General features: G+C 44.1%; 2 protein-coding genes across 4 annotated transcripts in view; one reads left to right on the top strand and one right to left on the bottom strand.

Moving 5' to 3' along the window:
• NUDT3 (nudix hydrolase 3) overlaps window positions 1-19,179 on the bottom strand; it is a 113,973-nt gene that overhangs the window by 5,512 nt on the left and 89,282 nt on the right. For 2 of the 3 annotated variants that reach the window (XM_005553262.4, XM_074038349.1), the window contains 2 exons: window positions 3,718-3,762; window positions 1,556-1,640 (listed from right to left, as the gene is read on the bottom strand). In XM_005553262.4, the coding sequence (XP_005553319.1) occupies window positions 1,556-1,640; window positions 3,718-3,762 (130 nt within the window). The remainder of the gene's footprint in view (window positions 1-1,555; window positions 1,641-3,717; window positions 3,763-19,179) is intronic. The other variant, XM_074038350.1, reaches the window with a different exon arrangement.
• On the top strand, window positions 4,791-5,255 carry LOC102139875 (small ribosomal subunit protein eS26). Its single transcript, XM_005553261.5, has one exon. The coding sequence runs from the start codon at window positions 4,816-4,818 to the stop codon at window positions 5,161-5,163; it is 348 nt and encodes a 115-aa protein (XP_005553318.3). The 5' UTR covers window positions 4,791-4,815; the 3' UTR covers window positions 5,164-5,255.

The raw sequence follows: 19,179 nt of genomic DNA, 5'->3' as shown, positions 1-19,179 counted from the left end.
TCAGGGAGTCTGTTTTCAGCATATCCACAATGAATTTATTTCCTTGAGCACCCTGCATTATTACTAGATACAAAGCCATCAAGAGCCAAAGGGCTACGAACTGCCCAGAGTAACAATGTGAGGGGCATGGCAGCAAGGAAAACACTAACATTAAAGGGAGAATGTTGGCAAGTAAATTTTATCTGTCTGCCAATTTGTAACGGAAATTAGTGTTCTACTTTCTAGAATATACTTTCCTTCAGAGGTAAATAATCAAACCGTGAACCAACCTTTGCACCACCACAGTTTATAGTTCAAAAGATGTAAACATAATGGCCATCTGAGATAAAAGAAAATGACTCCTTTGGGAGAAAGCTGGGTGTACCTAAAGAGTGCACTCAGCACCCTTTTATAAAAGTTCATAAGCCGGGCGCGGCGGCTCACGCCTGTAATCCCAGCACTTTGGGAGGCGGAGGAGGGTGGATCACCTGAGGTTGGGAGTTCGAGACCAGCCTGACCAACACGGAGAAACCCCGTCTCCACTAAAAATACAAAATTGGCTGGGTGTGGTGGCACATGCCTATAATCCCAGCTACTAGGGAGGCTGAGGCAGGAGAATCGCTTGAACCTGGGAGGCGGAGGTTGCGGTGAGCCGTGATCGTGCCATTGCACTCCAGCCTGGGCAAACAAGAGTGAAACTCCGCCTTAAAAAAAAAAAAAAAATTCATAAATTTTATCATTTTTATATTCATATAAAACATGAAAAATATAAAAATATATATTGTAGATATATAAGAATAAAACTAGAAACTACCTGCACTATTCTGCATCTACTAAATGATTTCTAGAGGGACTCACACTACCTAACAAACAATTTTCTCAATAGGAACAAGACCAGGGTCCTGCTCTCACTTACGGTCCCCACGGCCAGCAGTGAGCCTGGCATGGCGGAGGCCCTCAATCAGTATCTGCTCAGGAGGTGCAGAAGTATAGCCCGTTTGGGAAGGACTCAGTTTGATTTTAGAAGCAACATTTCTTATTTTTAGGGGTCATGCTTCTATTTGTGGACCATATACTCACTTCAGATTCCATTTAAACATTTCAAAATACTATCGGGTTCAAAATGTACATGCTTGTTTTATTATACACATCCCTCAATTATTTCTATTTTTTATCCAGTTCTTGTTTTTTGTTGTTGTTCGTTTTTGAGACAGTTTCACTCTGTTGCCTAGGCTGGAGTGCAGTGGCATGATTATGGCTCAATGTAACCTCAACCTCCCAAGCACAAATGATCTTCCTGCCTCAGCCTCCTGAGAAGCTGGGACCACAGGCATGTGCCAGCACACCCAGCTAATTCTTCTGATTTTTGTAGAGATGAGGTCTTACTAGGTTGCCCAGACTGGTCTTGAACTCCTGGGCTCAGGTGATCCTCCTGTGTTGGCCTTCCAAAGTATTGGGGTTATAGGTGTGAGCCACTGAGCCTGGTAAGCTCTTGTTTCTGGTTCTGGTAATGACCTGTGGCATGGCAAGGGCTGGTTGTGAGGAGCCCTTTCCAGGCTGTCTGAAGATGGCTTACCAATGTTAACTGAGTCTTCCCAGTCTTCCAGCACTTCAGTGACAATGAGCACATAGACATACGTCCTGTGCTTCCTCTCCTGGTTCTGAAGGGCAAAGAGAGAAGGACAGAGAGAGTTTTTCCTTAGAAAGCTGGAATTACTTAAATGAAACACACTCTTAAGCATTATGTCCGGAGAGCTTAGACACAAAGATTCTAAACTTTTACTTTTTATGGTCCTACATGATTTAAAACAGGCCACACTTGAATTTGAGGGTGTGCTCTTTGCCTGGACTTCTAAAACCAAGTATTTATATTGTTTTTTCCTCCCCTTCCCCTAAACACAACTTCACAGGAATGCTGTGACTCCTTAAGAAAAAGGCATCATGTAAATTTAGCTAGAACACCAGGGAAAGCACTGTCGATGGGTGGGCCACCACAGAGGTCTCAAACTTCAGTGACCCCAGCAAGGCAAACAAGCTGAGTGTGACACACACACACACACCCACCCCTTTTCCCACTAACCCCACTTACCTATTTTTTTGAGAGAGGGCCTTTGTCACCCAGAGTGGAGCGCAGCGGCATGATCATGGCTCACCGCAACCTTGACCTTCCTGAGCTTAGGTGATCTTCTCACCTCAGCTTCCTGAGTAGCTGGTACAGGCATGCACCACCATGCCTGGCTAATTTTTGCATTTTTAGTAGAGACAGCGTTTCACCATGTTGGCTAGGCTCGTCTCAAACTCCTGACCTCAAGTGATCTGCACGCCTAGGCCACCCAAAATGCTGGGATTACCTATGTGAGCCACCGTGCCCAGCCAATTTTTGTATTTTTTTTGTAGAGACAGGATTTCACCATGTTGCCCAGGCTAGTCTTAAACTCCTAGGCTCAAGCGATCCTCCCATTTTGGCCTCCCAAAATGCTGGGATTACAGGCATGAGCCACAGTGCCCAGCCACCTTTTAAAAAGTTTTATTTATTGCCGGGGCGATGGCTCATGCTTATAATCCCAGCACTTTGGGAGGCCAAGGTAGGCGGATCACCTGAGGTCAGGAGTTCCAGACCAACCTGGCCACCATGGTGAAACCCTGTCTCTACTAAAAATACAAAAATTGGCCAGATGTGGTGGCGGGCACTTGTAATCTCAGCTACTTGGGAGACTGAGGCAGGAGAATCGCTTGAACCTAGGAGGCAGAGGTTGTGGTGAGCCAAGATTGTGCCATTGCACTACAGCCTGGGTGACAGAGCAAGACTCTGTCTCAAAAAAAAAAAAAAAAAATTATTTATTTACATAGCTATTTTTTCATTAGAGATCTTTCTTCTGATATTTTTATTTTTAAAACTTTTTGTAGAGATAGAGTCTCACTCTCTTGCTCAGGTTGGTCTTGAACTTCTACCCTCAAGAGATTGTTGTGCATCAGCTTCTCAAAATGCTGGGATTACAGGGGTGAGCCACCATGCCCAGCATCTGCTCATCTTTATTTCTCCTGATTTCTCACTTTTTTTCCTGCCTTGTTTCAAATTTGTATCACAGCTTATTTCCTTGTTTTTCCTCTCTTTGTTATTGTTATTTATCTTCTATTTTTCTTGTCTCGCTACACTCAGCTACCCTTCCTCCTACCTTGGTAGGAGAGGAAGAAAGGTAGGAATGGGGTAAAATAATACTTACAAATAATTCTAGTAGTTTAGGGGACAAGACTATGGGATTTCTTTCTTTCTTTTTGTTTTAAAGCATGTTATCCTCTGTTGGTGCTGCTTTCTTTAAAAAACTCACCGAGGTTGGGCACGGTGGCTCACGCCTGTAATCCCAGCATTTTGGGAGGCTGAGGCAGGAGGACCGCTTAAGCGCAGGAGTTTGAGATCAACCTGGGCAACCTGGCAAGACCCTGTCTCTACAAAAAAATTTGAAAATTTAGAAGGCATGGTGGTGTGTTTCTGTAGTCTCACCTACTTGGGAGGCTGAAGCAGGAGATTGCTTGAACCCAGGAGTTCAAGGCTGCAGTGAGCTATGACTGTGGCACTGCACTCCAGCCTGGGCGACACAGTGAGACCTTGTCTCAAAAAGTTAAAAATAACTAAAAAAACCCAAAAACTCGCTGAAACAGAGATGGCATTTTTCCTATGTTAATATCTGTGTGGTTATTAATACATATCATTTGTACCAAAGATTTTAACAGACTTACCTCAAAAATTCCAACTAATCTTCCCAATGTCCCTTTTACTCCAGCCTGGAAAGTGAAAAGAATAATTAATGCACTGATAGTATTATATTGCTGGTCTCATTCTCAGTCTTCTTAAGCAGTTTATAAAATAGAAACAAAAAACAAGAGGACACAGCTTGGGCAGACTCACATCTGTGAAGTGATACCAGTGTTTCCTATGTGTCACAGACTGCTAACAGCAGTGTATGCTCTGGGAAGTCAGAATGCCTTTCATTTCTTCTGGTCTCTCTCCCTACAGCAAAGCTAGCTAAACCTAGCAAGATAATCAAGGCCATGAAGCCACCATACCAAAAATATTTTGAGGGATTGATTACTTCAGGTCAGGCACTGCCACTGTGGGAGGCTGAATTGGGAGGATCACTTGAGGATAAAAGTTCAAGATCCACTTGGGCAACATAGTGAGACCCTGCCTCTAAAAATTTGTTTTCAAATTAGCCAGTCATGGCAGCATGTGGCTACAGTCCCAGCTACTGGGGAGGCTGAGGTGAGAGGATCACCTGAGCCCAGGAGTTCAAGGTTGCAATGAGCTATGACTACACCACTGCACTCCAGCCTGGGTGACAAAGTGAGACCATGTCTCAAAATTAATTAATTAATTAATTGGTCAGGTACTACGGCTCACGCCTGTAATGCCAGCACTTTGGGAAACTGAGGCGGGTGGATCACTTAAGCTCAGGAGCTCAAGACTAGGCTGGGCAACATAGTGAAACCCTGTCTCCACAAAAAATACAAAAATTAGCTGGGTGTGATGGTGCACAGCTGTAGTCCCAGCTACTCGGGAGGCTGAGGTGGGAGGGTTGTTGGGTCCAGGAGGTGGAGGTTGCAGTGAGCCGAGATCACACCACTGCACTCCAGCCTGGGTGACAGAGCCAGACCTTGTCTCTAAATACATACATACACACACAGATTACTTCATTCACTTATTAATTCAACAAATATATACTAAATGCCTAATTTGAACCAGAAAACAGTGTATGTGCCAGAGGTATAACAATGAATCAGCTAGAATGCAAGATCCCATAAGATTAAGACCCCCTTTCTTCGGTCCGTAGGTCCAAAATGACAAAGAAAAGAAGGAACAACGGTCGTGCCAAAAAGGGCCGCGGCCATGTGCAGCCTATTCGCTGCACTAACTGTGCCCGATGCGTGCCCAAGGACAAGGCCATTAAGAAATTCGTCATTCGAAACATAGTGGAGGCCGCAGCGGTCAGGGACATTTCTGAAGCGAGCGTCTTTGATGCCTATGTGCTTCCCAAGCTGTATGTGAAGCTGCATTACTGTGTGAGTTGTGCAATTCACAGCAAAGTAGTCAGGAATCGATCTCGTGAAGCCCGCAAGGACCGAACACCCCCTCCCCGATTTAGACCTGCGGGTGCTGCCCCACGTCCCCCACCAAAGCCCATGTAAGGAGCTGAGTCCTTAAAGACTGAGACAGACTATTCTCTGGAGAAAAATAAAATGGAAATTGTACTTAAAAAAAAAAAAAAAAAAGATTAAGACCCTTGTCTGACTTGGCTGTCCATATACAATATGCTGGAAGAGAGTTCAGCACCCTGCAAGAACTCAGGAAAGCCTAGATCAACAAGAACATAAACATGGTAATTCTGCTATGGGTAAGTATCATGACAGAAATACACAGAGTGATGTGATGACAAGAAGTGGCAGGGAGAGGGGCAACTTCAGTGGTCAGACCTTTTTTTTGAGTGGGGGGATGAAGTCTCACTCTGTCACCCAGGCTGGAGTGCAATGGTGCAATCTTGGCTCACTGCAACCTCCGCCTCCCAGGTTCAAGCGATTCTCCTGCCTCAGCCTCCCAAGTAGCTGAGACTACAGGTGCCCGCCACCACGCCAGGCTAATTTATTTTTTATTTATTTATTTTTTTTTGAGACGGAGTCTCGCTCTGTCGCCCAGGCTGGAGTGCAGTGGCCGGATCTCAGCTCACTGCAAGCTCCGCCTCCCGGGTTCGGGCCATTCTCCTGTCTCAGCCTCCTGAGTAGCTGGGACTACAGGCGCCCGCCACCTCGCCCGGCTAGTTTTTTGTATTTTTTAGTAGAGACGGGGTTTCACCGTGTTAGCCAGGATGGTCTCGATCTCCTGACCTAGTGATCCGCCCGTCTCGGCCTCCCAAAGTGCTGGGATTACAGGCTTGAGCCACCGCGCCCGGCCCAGGCTAATTTATTTTTATTTTTATTTTGTATTTTGAGGAGAGATGGGGTTTCACTATGTTGGCCAGGCTGGTCTCAAACTCCTGACCTTGTGATCCACCCACCTCAGCCTCCCAAAGAGATGGGATTACAGGCGTGAGCCACCATGCCCGGCCTAGGCCTTCTTAATATATACTTTTGTTTTTTTCTTTTCCTTTTCTGAGACAGAGTCTCACTCTGTCACCCAGGCTGCAGTGCTGTGGTGCAATCTTGGCTCACTGCAACCTCTGCTTCCCGGGTTCAAGCAATTCCACCACCTCAGCCTCCCAAGTAGCTGGGACTACAAGTGTGTGCCACCAAGCCCAGCTAATTTTTCTATTTTTGGTAGAGACAGGGTTTCACCATGTTGGCCAGGCTGGTCTTGAACTCCTGACCTCAGGTGATCCACCCGCCTCACCATCTCAAGTAGCTGGGACTACAGTCGTATGCCACCACACCCAGCTAATCAAACAAATTTTTTTTTTGTAGAGACAAGATCTTGTTGTGTTGCCCAGGCTAGTCTCAAACTCCTAGCCTCAAGTAATCTACCCACTATGACCTCCCAAAGTACGGGAATAACAGTTGTGAGCCACTGTACCTGGCCTGGATGACATATTTTGAAATTAATTTTTGCTAATTATCTGTCAATGAACTCTGTTCTTTTCTCTTGCCAACATGTCTGCTTTCTCTACCATTTTATATTCATTTACCCACGTGGCTTTTGGTCTACTTGAATGGAAATGTCTGCCTTTCTTAAATAAGAAAATAGTAAGTTGCTTCTCTCTATTTTTAGAAATAACTGCCCTCCACAGTCAGCTAAAACTAGCTAGCTTATACTTCATGAATTAACCAATGAAGCTGCCTGACAAGTGGGACAAGCTGCCAGGCCAGCCTGAGTTGGAAAGCCATTTCTGTACTCTGATCCCAGGCAGCCTGAACACACTCCGCTCATCTCCTGAGACATGTCACCTGTGCTCCTGCCACAAGCCTCCACTGAGGGTCTGGGAGGAGAGCTGTTGGGGCAGATGAGGGCCTTGGGGGACAGAGGTAAGAAAAAAAAAATTTTTTTTTTTTTTAAAACTCTTGTCGCCCAGGCTGGAGTGCAGTGGTGCGATCTCGGCTCACTACAACCTCTGTCTCCCAGGTTCAAGCAGTTCTCTTGCCTCAGCCTCCCAAGTAGCTGGGACTACAGGTGCATTACAGGTGCACACCACCACACCCAGCTAATTAAAAAATATATATTTTTAGTAGAGACAGGGTTTCACCATATTGGCTAGGCTGGCCTTGAACTCCTGGCCTCATGATCTGCCCGCCTCGGCCTCCCAAAGTGCTGGGATTACAGGCGTGAGCCACTGCACCCGGCCCGAGAAAAGATTTAAGAGGCCATCATTCACCTTTCTCCTCCGCAAAGGAGAGAGAAAGAGAGAGAGAAAGCATTCTCTTTAGCAGCTACTATCCAATTATTTTTTTCTTAAAGAAACTAGAAGTTTATAAAACAATCTCCAAACTTTTAGGGCACATATCAACTTAATATTATGACAACTCAATATAATTCATTTAAAACCTTTGTTTGGCTGGGCACAGTGGCTCAAGCCTATAATCCCAGCACTTTGGGAGGCCGAAACAGGTGGACTGCTTGAGACCAATAGTTCGAGACCAGCCTGAGCAATAAGGTGAAACCCCATCTCTACAAAATACAAAAAATTAGCTGGGCATGGTGGCACATGCCTATAGTCCCAGCTACTCAGGAGGCTGAAGTGGGAGGATCACCCAAGTCCAGAAAGTCAAGGCTCCAGTGAGCCACGATCGCACCACCGCACTCCAGCCTGGGCAACAGAGACACCTTGTCTCAAAAAAAACAAAACAAAATAACTTCAAAACACAAAACTTTCGTTTAGTAATAGTACCTCTGCATTTGACACCAACATGTGTCTATGATTCACTCTGTGTCAGATGCAGTTAAGAAAAATGTAGCCGGGCGCGGTGGCTCAAGCCTGTAATCCCAGCACTTTGGGAGGCCAAGACGGGCGGATCACAAGGTCAGGAGATCGAGACCATCCTGGCTAACATGGTGAAACCCCGTCTCTACTAAAAAATACAAAAAACTAGCCGGGCGAGGTGGTGGGCGCCTGTAGTGCCAGCTACTCGGGAGGCTGACGCAGGAGAATGGCTAAACCCGGGAGGCGGAGGCTTGCAGTGAGCTGAGATCCGGCCACTGCGCGCCAGCCTGGGTGACAGAGCGAACCTCCGTCTCAAAAAAAAAAAAGAAAAATGTAAAAGTACCTATCTGAAATAGACACAAATGTGTAAAATCTAGTGTAAGTCAAATTATGCTGCCATTTATGCACCAACATTTCAGTGGTATTTTTCATTTCCAATTAGTCTTCCAACTTGTAGAATGTAGAAAGTAATGATACTTGTTTGTTTAAAGAGGTGGTGTCTATGTTGCCCAGGCTGGCCTCAAACTCCTGGGATCAAGCAATTCTCCTGCCTCAGCCTCCTGAGTAGTTGGGATTACAGATACATGCCACCACACAGGGCTAAAGATATTTTTTATTTGTCCCTTAGCCTTTCTTTCATAGTATTTATGGGATCTAATTAGCAAAATCTATTTAATGTGATCTTACCAATAATTCTATACCATAAAGCAAATAAATATTTCCCTATTTACCAATTTTAGATATTGGAATTCAGCATTTTTCTCAGCAAGAGGTTCCCCCTTTAGTAAAAGGATTTCAGTTCTTTAAGGTCATAGTGCTGACAAAAAAGAAAAATTTCTCACAGGCAAAGGTTCTCCCAGTTTACCTTAGCTATCTTACTTTTTCACAAATTTCCCAGACTCAGAGTCCAACTTTCATCTCCTAGTTTTTTCTCAAATGCTGCCACAAGCAATCTGAGAGTGAGTTATTTTTATCTGTCACATGATGCCTGCATGCAGGTCGGGATATGTGTCAGGGTCACATCTGACAGATATTTGGCTCACACATTTGGGGATAAGATTAAATTCAGGGATATATTAAATTCGGTTCCATAAGGATGCTGGTATGGATCTGTCTTTTGCAAAATCATATGAAAGCAGTTACAATTTCAATCTATATGTCAAAAACCACTAATCTGGAGAGGGAGTCTTTACTTAAAAGTCCATCTTAGTAGAGATAGTTCTTTCACCCTTTTCTAGTACTTTAGGCCTGGTTAACAAAAATAATCTGAACAATTGCCTACCATTTCTCTTTTTTTTTAAGATACAGGGTCTTAGTCTGTCACCCAGGCTAGGGCGCATGGTCATAGCTCACTGCAGCCTTGAACTCCTGGGCTCAAGTGATCCTCCTGTCTTAGCCTCCCAAGTAGCTGGGGCTACAGGGATGTGTCACTACAACCGATACTTTCTTAATTTTTTTTTTTTTTGTAAGGCCAGGTGCAGTGACTCACGCCTGTAATCCCAGCACTTTGGGAGACTGAGGCGGGTGGATCCCCTGAGGTTAGGAGTTTGAGACCAGCCTGGCCAACATGGCGCAATCCCATCTCTACTAAAAACACAAAAATTACCGGGTTGTGGTAGACGCCTGTAATCCTAGCTACTCAGGTGGGTGAGGCAGGAGAATCACTTGAGCCCAGGAGGCGGAGACTGCAGTGAGCCAAAATTGTGCCACTGCGCTCCAGCCTGGGCGACACAGCGAGACAGGGTTTCGCTGTGTCGCCCAGGCTGGTCTTGAAATCCTGGTCTCAAGCGATCCTCCCACCTTGGTCTCCCAAACTGCTGGGATTACAGGTGTGAGCCACCTGCCCAGCCCTGCTTTTTTAAGAGAAAAAAAACACAAGTGTCTCTTTTTCCTTTGAGGTGTTCTACTGGGATTGAGGTATTTCTCTGGAAAGGGCTGGATCTCATCTTGCTCTGTGGCAGTCTCCCTGTATATGTACAAAAGCTTAGGCAGAGGCACTAATGTGGGTGATGGCCCTTTGAACCTGTGTCTAAAATGATCTACCACAAGGAATCCTGACTTTGTTGGCACAAAGTGGACCGCCATCTTCTGTAACCAGCTTTTCACTCTACAGTAGACATTTTGACTAACTGATGTTGGCTCAGCCCACAGGCATTCCCCTTCCCTTGCCGCTACCAGGGAGACCCAGATTCTGTCCAGGTGGGGGCTGTGGCGTACTTTCAGAAGGCATACCTAAGCAAGGCATAGGAAATTCTGCTCCCCTCTGCAGGGACTGCTTCACGGGTGTTGCATGTTCAACAGCTCCTTAGAGGCTGTCTCTCAGGGACTTCTGGAAAAGATCTCCCACCACGATAAAAAGACTGCACAAAAAGAAACCCTGTACTTCCTTGTCAAGTGGGGATGTGAAAGCTGGAGCTGCTATCATCATCTGATCATAAGGGGAAGGCCAAAGAAATCTAGTGAGAAGCTGACCCAGCGCCCTGATGCTGGGGAGCTGTGAAGCAATGAGGTAATAACGGCCAATGTCTGGGCCCTTCATGTTTCTCACATAACTGATGATGCTGAAGCCACTTTTAGACAGGTGTTCTGTTGTTATTCGCAGCTGAAAGGTTCCTGCACTTCTTCCCTTGATTTACAAGGCGGCTCTCTGAGAAGACCAAGAACTGTATTCCCCACTCCCTGCAAGAGGCAACTACTCACCTGAAAATGGTGTTTATCATTCTCTTGCATGTTTTTATACTTTTACTACTTGGGTATGTATCCACTTTTTTTTTTTTTTTTTTTTTTGAGACGGAGTCTCGCTCTGTCGCCCAGCCCAGGCTGGAGTGCAGTGGCGCGATCTCGGCTCACTGCAAGCTCCGCCTCCCGGGTTCACGCCATTCTCCTGCCTCAGCCTCCCGAGTAGCTGGGACTACAGGCGCCCACAACCGCGCCCGGCTAATTTTTTGTATTTTTAGTAGAGACGGGGTTTCACCGTGGTCTCGATCTCCTGACCTTGTGATCCGCCCGCCTCGGCCTCCCAAAGTGCTGGGATTACAGGCGTGAGCCACCGCGCCCGGCCCTGTATCCACTATTAACAGTATTTGTGCAAGTTTCTCTACTGAATTAAGAAAAGGTATTTTACCTTCTATAACTTTTTCCCTCCGTATTATGTTTCAGAGTTTTAGCTATATTGACACATGTAGTTCTAGGTAATTCATTTTAATTGTTGAACAGTTATCTATTTTATGAATTTACCATAATTTATTAATCCACTCACTTGTCAGTTTACTTCTGCTATTATTAAAAATGCTGCAAAAAATTCCCTTGTAGATCTAATCTATCTCCTCATTGTCAAGTGAAAGAGTTTCTCTGAGATTTACACTAAAAGTCAAATTTCTCAGTCACAGAGGATAAGTACCTCCAGATAATTTCAAGCTGGTCTCTTTTGGTAGGTCAACTGCAGATATGGTGACCACTCTCCACCTCTCCCTACATCCACATCCTTTGACACGTAATTCTGCAGCTTTTCCTATCAAGGGATAGAATCTACTTGCCCATCCCTACATCTAGGCTTGCCTTGTGTCTTGCTTCGGCCAACAGAATGTAGAAGAATGGTTTACCAGGTCCAAGCCTAGGCCTCAAGAGGCCTTGTAGTTTCCACTTTTCCTCCTGGAACTCTGCCATCGGCATATGAATAAGCCTGAGCTTAGGCTCCTAAAGGATGAAAGACCACAGCTGTCTAGGCTGAGTGGCCTACAGCCAGCTAACCTCCAAACTGTGTGAGAGCATAGCCAAGATCAGCAGAGTTGCCTACTCAACTCAGAGCTGGCTGCAGATACCTGAATAGTCCAGCTGACACCAGAAGTTGACCTTGGCTTGTAAGTAGTAATATGTACTATTTAAAGCCATTGCATTTTGGAATAGTTTGTTATACAGCAAACTGATACACTCTCCAAAGTACACAGGCAGTGTATGAGGTGCCATCACTCTTGTTCTTCAATACTTAGTATTTGTTGTTAGCCATTTTCCCTCCCCACTTTTGGGTCAATATAATGAGCGCGAAATTGTATTACATTAATTTTTTAACTGAAACTGTGTGCTTTTTCCTACTTCAGTGAACATTCAGATTTCCTCTTTGGAGAATTATATATTCATATTCTTATTTGACAGGTGACCATCATAATGAATCTGCAGTTCTTTGTGTCTTTATTAATTAATTTTTTTGAGACCAGTCTCTGTAGCCCAGGCTGGAGTGCAGTGGTGCAATCATGGCTCATTGCAGCCTCAACCTCCCAGGCTCAAGCGATCCTCCTGCCTCAGCCTCCTGAGTAGCTGGCACTACAGGCACATGCCATCACAACTGGCTTTTTTTTTTTTTTTTTTTTTGTAGAGATGAGGTTTTGCCATGTTGCCCAGGCTGGTCTCAAACTTCTGGGCTCAGACTATTCTCCCATTTCAGCTTCCTTCTTGATACTTATGCTTTACGCTCTGTGGTAAATATTTTCTCCCAATCTGGCACTTGTCTTTTACCCTTGTTTACAATGTTCTTTCCTGAGCATGTTTCATTAGACACAGTTTATTTTACTTATCTTTACCTTTTGTGTTAGCTATCTTGTTTAAGAAACACATCCCTGGCTGGGTGCGGTGGCTCATGCCTGTAATCCCAGCACTTTGGGAGGCCAAGGTGGGCGGACTGCCACAGCTCAGGAGTTCCAGACCAGCCTGGGCAAAATGGTGAAACCCGTCTCTACTAAAATACAAAAAATTAGCCGGGCGTGGTGGCATGTGCCTGTAGTCCCAGCTACTCGGGAGGCTGAGGCAGGAAAATTGTTTGAACCCAGGAGGCAGAGATTGCAGTGAGCCGAGATCATACCACTGCACTCCAGCCTGGGTGACAGAGTGAGACTCTGTCTCAGTAAAAAAGGTAACACATCCCTATTCCTATGGCATAAAATTAGAGTCACATTATCTTTTCTAATTATCTGAGAGTTTTATCATATGATCCATCTGTAATTTATTTCCAAATAGCCAATGGTCTAGAGAGTCCAGAATAGAGCCATAGATATTACTGTTTTACTAATCTAGTTGTTAATTTATGTACTAATAGCATATGCTGATGATTTTAACTAATACAACTTTATCTTAATACTTTGAATACCCTTCTCTGCTCTTCTTCTTTTTTTTTTTGCGACGGAGTCTTACTCTATTGCCCAGGCTGGAGTGCAGTGGCACGATCTTGGCTCACTGCAAGCTCCGCCTCCTGGGTTCCCGCCATTCTCCTGCCTCAGCCTCCTGAGTAGCTGGGACTACAGGCACATGCCACCTCGCCTGGCTAATTTTTTGTATTTTTAGTAGAGACGGGGTTTCACCGTGTTAGCCAGGATGGTCTTGAGCTCCTGACCTCATGATCCACCCGCCTCGGCCTCCCAAAGTGCTGGGATTACAGGCGTGAGCCACTGCGCCCGGCTTCTGCTCTTCTTTAACAAAAACTTCTAAGCCATTTTTGTACCTTTACATATAAAATGCCAAAAATCAGTTTTTTCAGATATTTTGGCAGTGGTGCAAACACAGCTTACTGCAGCCTTGACCTGCTGGGCTGAAGTGATCCTCCCTTCTCAGCCTCCTGAGTAGCGCCATCACAGATGTGTGTCACCATACCTGGCAATTTTTTTTTTTGGTAGAATTGGGGTTCTCATTATGTTGCCCAGGCTAGTCAGAAGCAGCAATACTCAGCTGGTTTTCTTGCATATCAATCTTATCTCCTGCAATCTTTCCAAATGTGTTCACTAATTCTATTAATACTAGAGTTCCTGTTGTTTTTCTTTCATTTTCTAAGTTAATAATCGCACCTTCTGTAAATAACAATTTTGTTTCTTTGGAATTTTTTTTTTTTTTTTTTTTTGAGACGGAGTCTCACTCTGCCGCCCAGGCTGGAGTGCAGTGGCCGGATCTCAGCTCACTGCAAGCTCCGCCTCCCGGGTTCACGCCATTCTCCTGCCTCAGCCTTCCGAGTAGCTGGGACTACAGGCACCCGCCACCTCGCCTGGCTAGTTTTTTTGTATTTTTTAGTAGAGATGGGGTTTCACCGTGTTAGCCAGGATGGTCTCGATCTCCTGACCTCGTGATCCGCCCATCTCAGCCTCCCAAAGTGCTGGGATTACAGGCTTGAGCCACTGTGCCCGGCCGTTTCTTTGGAATCTTTACAATTTGTATTTATTCTTATTGTCTTAATTGCAGTGGCTAGGATCACAGTTCAATATTAAATGTTAGCATAAGAGCAAGCAGAACTGTCTTATTCTTATCTGTCATGGGAATGCTTTGAACATTTCAAAAATATGATGTTTGCTCTTGGTTTTATTAGATGCTCTATCAGGTTAAGAGAGTTCCTTTTATTTTTAGCTTGCTAATAGTTTTTATAATGAATAGTTGTTGAATTTTAATAAATTTTTACTTAGAATTTGTGCAAATTCTCATTCATAAATGACAATTTACTGTTCCCTTCTAGTTTTAATTATCAAGATCAGGGGTCAGCAAACTATGGCTTACAGGCCAAATCCATCCTGCTATCAGTTTTTACAATTAAAGTTTTACTGGAACATAGCTATGTCATTCGTTTAAGTATTGTCTACGGCTGCTTTCACATTACAACAGGAGAGCTGAGATACCATATGAATTCTAAAGTCTAAAACATTTACTATCTGGCCCTTCAAAGAAAGTCTGCTATGAGGCCAGGCACGGTGGCTCATGCCTGTGATCACAGTACTTTGGGAAGCCGAGGCAGGTGGATCACCAGAGGTCAGGAGTTTGAGACCAGCCTGGCCAACATGGTGAAACCCCCCCATCTCTACTAAAGTTACAAAATCAGCCGGGTGTGGTGGTGCATGCCTATAATCCCAGCTACTCGGGAGGCTGAGGGAGGAGAACCGCTCGAACCTGGGAGGCGGAGGTTGCAGTGAGCTAAGATTACGCCACTGCACTCCAGACTGGGTGATGAGAGTGAAACTCAGTCTCAAAAAAAAAGAGAAAATTTGCTGTTGCTGGGCATGGCTCATACCTGTAATCGTAGCACTTTGGGAGGCTAAGGTGGAAAGACTGTGAGCCCATGAGTTCAAGAACAGCCCGGGCAACATAGTGAGACCCCCTTATATAAAGAAAGAAAAGAAAGAAAAGAAAGAAAGAAAGAAAGAAAGAAAGAAAGAAAGAAAGAAAGAAAGAAAGAAAGAAAGAAAGGAAGGAAGGAAGGAAGGAAGGAAGGAAGGAAGGAAGGAAGGAAGGAAGGAAGGAAGGAAGGAAGGAAGGAAGGAAGGAAGGAAGGAAGGAAGGAAGGAAGGAAGGAAGGAAGGAAGGAAGGAAGGAAGGAAGGAAGGAAGGAAGGAAGGAAGGACGGAAGGAAGGAAGGAAGGAAGGAAGGAAGGAAGGAAGGACAGACAGAAAGACAGACAGACAGACAGACAGAAAGAAAGGAAGGAAGGAAGGAAGGAAGGAAGGAAGGAAGGAAGGAAGGAAGGAAGGAAGGACGGACAGACAGACAGACAGAAAGAAAGAAAGAAAGAAAGAGTTTGCTAATCATTAATCAAGATCTTACCAGTCTTACAAAAGGTATGTAACTATCCTCTAAATAGTCTTCAAGAATATACGTATTTAAAATTTTTAGTAAAATTAATCTAGTCTGATCTTGGTATTTTTTGGCAGGAAGGAAGGTGCTTACTACTTAATTTCTTTAAGGACTAATGATCTACATGTAGGTTTTCAAATTTTTCTTTTTCCTTTTTTTTGTTTTTGTTTTTGAGAAAGCCTCTCATTCTGTCTCCCAGTCTGGAGTGCAGTGGTGCAGATCATGGCTCATTGCAGCCTTGACCACCCAGGCTGAAGCAATCCTCCCACCTAGTCTCCTGAGTAGCTGGGACAACAGGGTTCACCATCATGCCCAGCTAATTAAAAACTTTTTTTTTTTTTTTTTGTAGAGATGAGGTCTCACTATGTCACCCAGGCTGGTCTTGAACTCCTGGGCTCAAGTGGTCCTCCTGCCTTTGCCTCCCAAAGTGCTGGATTACAGGCATGAGCCATTGTGCCTGGTCTGATTTTTGTTTGTTTTTTTTGATATGGAGTCTTGCTCTGTCGCCCAGGCTAGAGTGCCATGGTGTTATCTTGGCTGACTGCAACCTCCGCCTTCCGGGTTCAATCGATTCTCCTGCCTCAGTCTCCCTAGTAGCTGGGACTACAGGCACGCGCCACCATGCCCGGCTAATTTTTGTATTTTTAGTAGAGATGGGGTTTCATCATGTTGGCAGGCTGGTCTCGAACCCCTGACCTCAAGTGATCCAATTGCCTTGGCCTCCCAAAGCACTGGGATTACAGGTGTGAGCCACCACGCCTGGCCTGGATTATTCTAAAAGTAAATTTGGGTAGGACTTTCTGGAAAATTTATATGAAAGTTTTCAAATCTTTCTGTTTGTTACTCTTTGTAACATTCTTATAATTTAAAAACCTCTATTATAAATCTGTGGTTATTTCTCTTTTTGGTTCTTCATTTATTTTTGTCTTATTTATCAGTCTTGCCAGAAGTTTTATCTATTTTATTAGACAAATAAAAATAACCCACTTTTGGTTTTGTTGATCATTTCTATTTTTCTATTAATTTCTACTCCTTTCCTTATTATTTCTGTCCCTTTACTTCCTTTGGGCTTGCTCTTATTTTTTCCAGCTTGAGTTGATGGCTTAATTTATTTAATGTCCATTTAACTTTCTAATATAAGCATCTAAGCATCAAAGAACTGACTGAGCTGTGTCCCCTAAGTCATGATGTGAAGTGCTTTCATAGTTCTTTTATTTATTTATTTATTTTTTTGAGACGGAGTCTCGCTCTGTAGCCCAGGCTGGAGTGCAGTGGCCGGATCTCAGCTCACTGCAAGCTCCGCCTCCCGGGTTCACGCCATTCTCCGGCCTTAGCCTCCCGAGTAGCTGGGACTACAGGCGCCCGCCACCTCGCCCGGCTATGTTTTGTATTTCTTAGTAGAGACGGGGTTTCACCGTGTTAGCCAGGATGGTCTCGATCTCCTGACCTCGTGATCCGCCCATCTCGGCCTCCCAAAGTGCTGGGATTACAGGCTTGAGCCACCGCGCCCGGCCTTTCATAGTTCTTCAGCTCTATTTGCTTATTTCTATGATTAATTCATGGATTATTTAGAACATTTTTTTTGTTTCCAAACCTGTTTCTCTTTTGATTTCTCTTTCTTCTCTTGTTGATTTCTAATTTTACTGCATTCTATCAGAGTATACATAGTCTATAAATACTGATGCTCTGGAATTTGTAATAATTCCTGTACAACATATGGTTATGTTCTTATCCTTCCATGCATGCTTGAAAAAATTACATAATCTTCGTTGGGTGGAAGCTTATCTCTCAACATAGCTACGTGCTCAATCTTGTTAATGGTGTTATTTAACCTCTATTTTTCTGTTTGCCACTTTTTCAATCACTTTCTAAATGAGATTTTATTGTTCTTCATAGGGACTATTAAGCACAAAATGAGATGTTTTGAAGTCTTCAATATGGCTATTGAGTTGTCGACTTTCCCCATAACTCTGATAATTTTTACTTTATATTGATGAAGGTTTACTAGGTGTACATAAGTTCATGACTACCATACTGTCTTGGCAGTCCTTAAATTTGCTTCCTGTGTAGCAAGCTTTGTGATAAGCAGCTTGTATTTGTAAGTCCATGGAATTAAGAGAAAGCTGTTAAGTGGCAACTCGGCCGGATAAGTTAGATTTGTCTAAATCCAGCAGCTGTTGGTAGTTTAATGATTGTGGCATCTCCAGAGGCAAGGGTTGCATTTAGTGTTTGCTGAAACCACTGTTAATTATATTGAAGTCAATGGAAAGTAAGCTGTGGATATATTTCCTAATGACTAAAAATCCTTTCCTGGAATGTGGAGCTGGATGGGAAAGCGAACACAACTGTTTTGGAAGACTCTTCTGGACTCAGTTCATTTCGCAGAAGGCGACTGGCTCCTGTCCCAGTAATTCCACCTCTATTCAGGGTTCCAACACAAACCAGCTCAAATACAGTACTATATTCTCTCTAACAGGGCACATTCTAATCTGTACACTTAGCCACTAAGCTTACTATTCGTCAACAGGTAGCATTGAATGTGTGTTATAACACAGACCACTAAACGGAGTAAAAAGATATCTTTCATTCCAATTGTTAAAAAGTGGTTAAAAACTAATTTAGGGTAGTTATTTGTACTAAAAGTATGCTAACAGCAAAATACCTTTAAATTAGTCAATTTAAAATACCAGTTCCTTGACTAAGGAGCAATTCTTTTTTAAATGCTACTAGATTTTGAGATAAATCATACACAGAAATGAGTGAATTTACAAATGTGGCCTATGTGCAATTTGTGAAGAGTAGTCTATTAAAAGCAAGATACTCCTGTGTAGTATCTTAGAGAAACAAAAACATTTATATCATTATTTTCAACTCAAAGGAAAAAAAAGAGATATAATTCTAAAATGTTGGGTGTGGTGGTACACAACCGTAATCCCAGCTACTTGGGAGGCTAGGCAGCAGGACTGCATGAGCCCAGGAGTTCAAGACCAGCATGGGCAACATATCAAGACCCTGTCTCTAAAAATAATAAAAATAATAAAAAACAATAATAATTCTAAAACTTAAAAAAGTTAAGGCCAGGTGTGGTGGTTCATGCCTGCAATGCAGCACTTTTGGAGGTTGAGGCAAGAGGATGGCTTGAGGCCAGGAGTTAAAGCCCAGGCTGGGAAACAAAGTGAGACCCCATCTCTACAAAAATAAAAAAATTAGCCAGGCACGGTGGCACGCCTGTAGTCTCAGATACTCAGGACGATGAGGTGGGAGGATCGCTTGAGCCCAGGAGGTTGAGCCTGCAGTAAGCTATGACTGCACCACTGCTCTCCAGTCTGGGCAAGAGGGAGAACCTGTCTCTAAAAATTTTAACAAAAAATGTAGTGGGAGACTATGTATATTATCTCTTCTTCCAAGGAACCCATTAAAATGAAGGATAAGAACAAAATAAAGAGAAAAATGAAATAATATAAGATGCTCAGTTGGGCCGGGCGCGGTGGCTCAAGCCTGTAATCCCAGCACTTTGGGAGGCCGAGACAGGCGGATCACGAGGTCAGGAGATCGAGACCATCCTGGCTAACACGGTAAAACCCCGTCTCTACTACAAAATACAAAAAAACTAGCCGGGCGAGGTGGCGGGCGCCTGTAGTCCCAGCTACTCGGGAGGCTGAGGCAGGAGAATGGCATAAACCTGGGAGACAGAGCTTGCAG

Source organism: Macaca fascicularis, chromosome 4 (genome assembly GCF_037993035.2).
Source record: "Macaca fascicularis isolate 582-1 chromosome 4, T2T-MFA8v1.1".
Lineage (NCBI taxonomy): Eukaryota > Metazoa > Chordata > Mammalia > Primates > Cercopithecidae > Macaca > Macaca fascicularis.
This window is presented reverse-complemented; position numbering and strand designations above follow the sequence as displayed.

What these genes read in the sequence shown, in the direction of transcription:
- LOC102139875 (XM_005553261.5), top strand. Translation starts at nt 4,816, where the DNA reads ATGACAAAGAAAAGAAGGAACAACGGTCGTGCCAAAAAGGGCCGCGGC.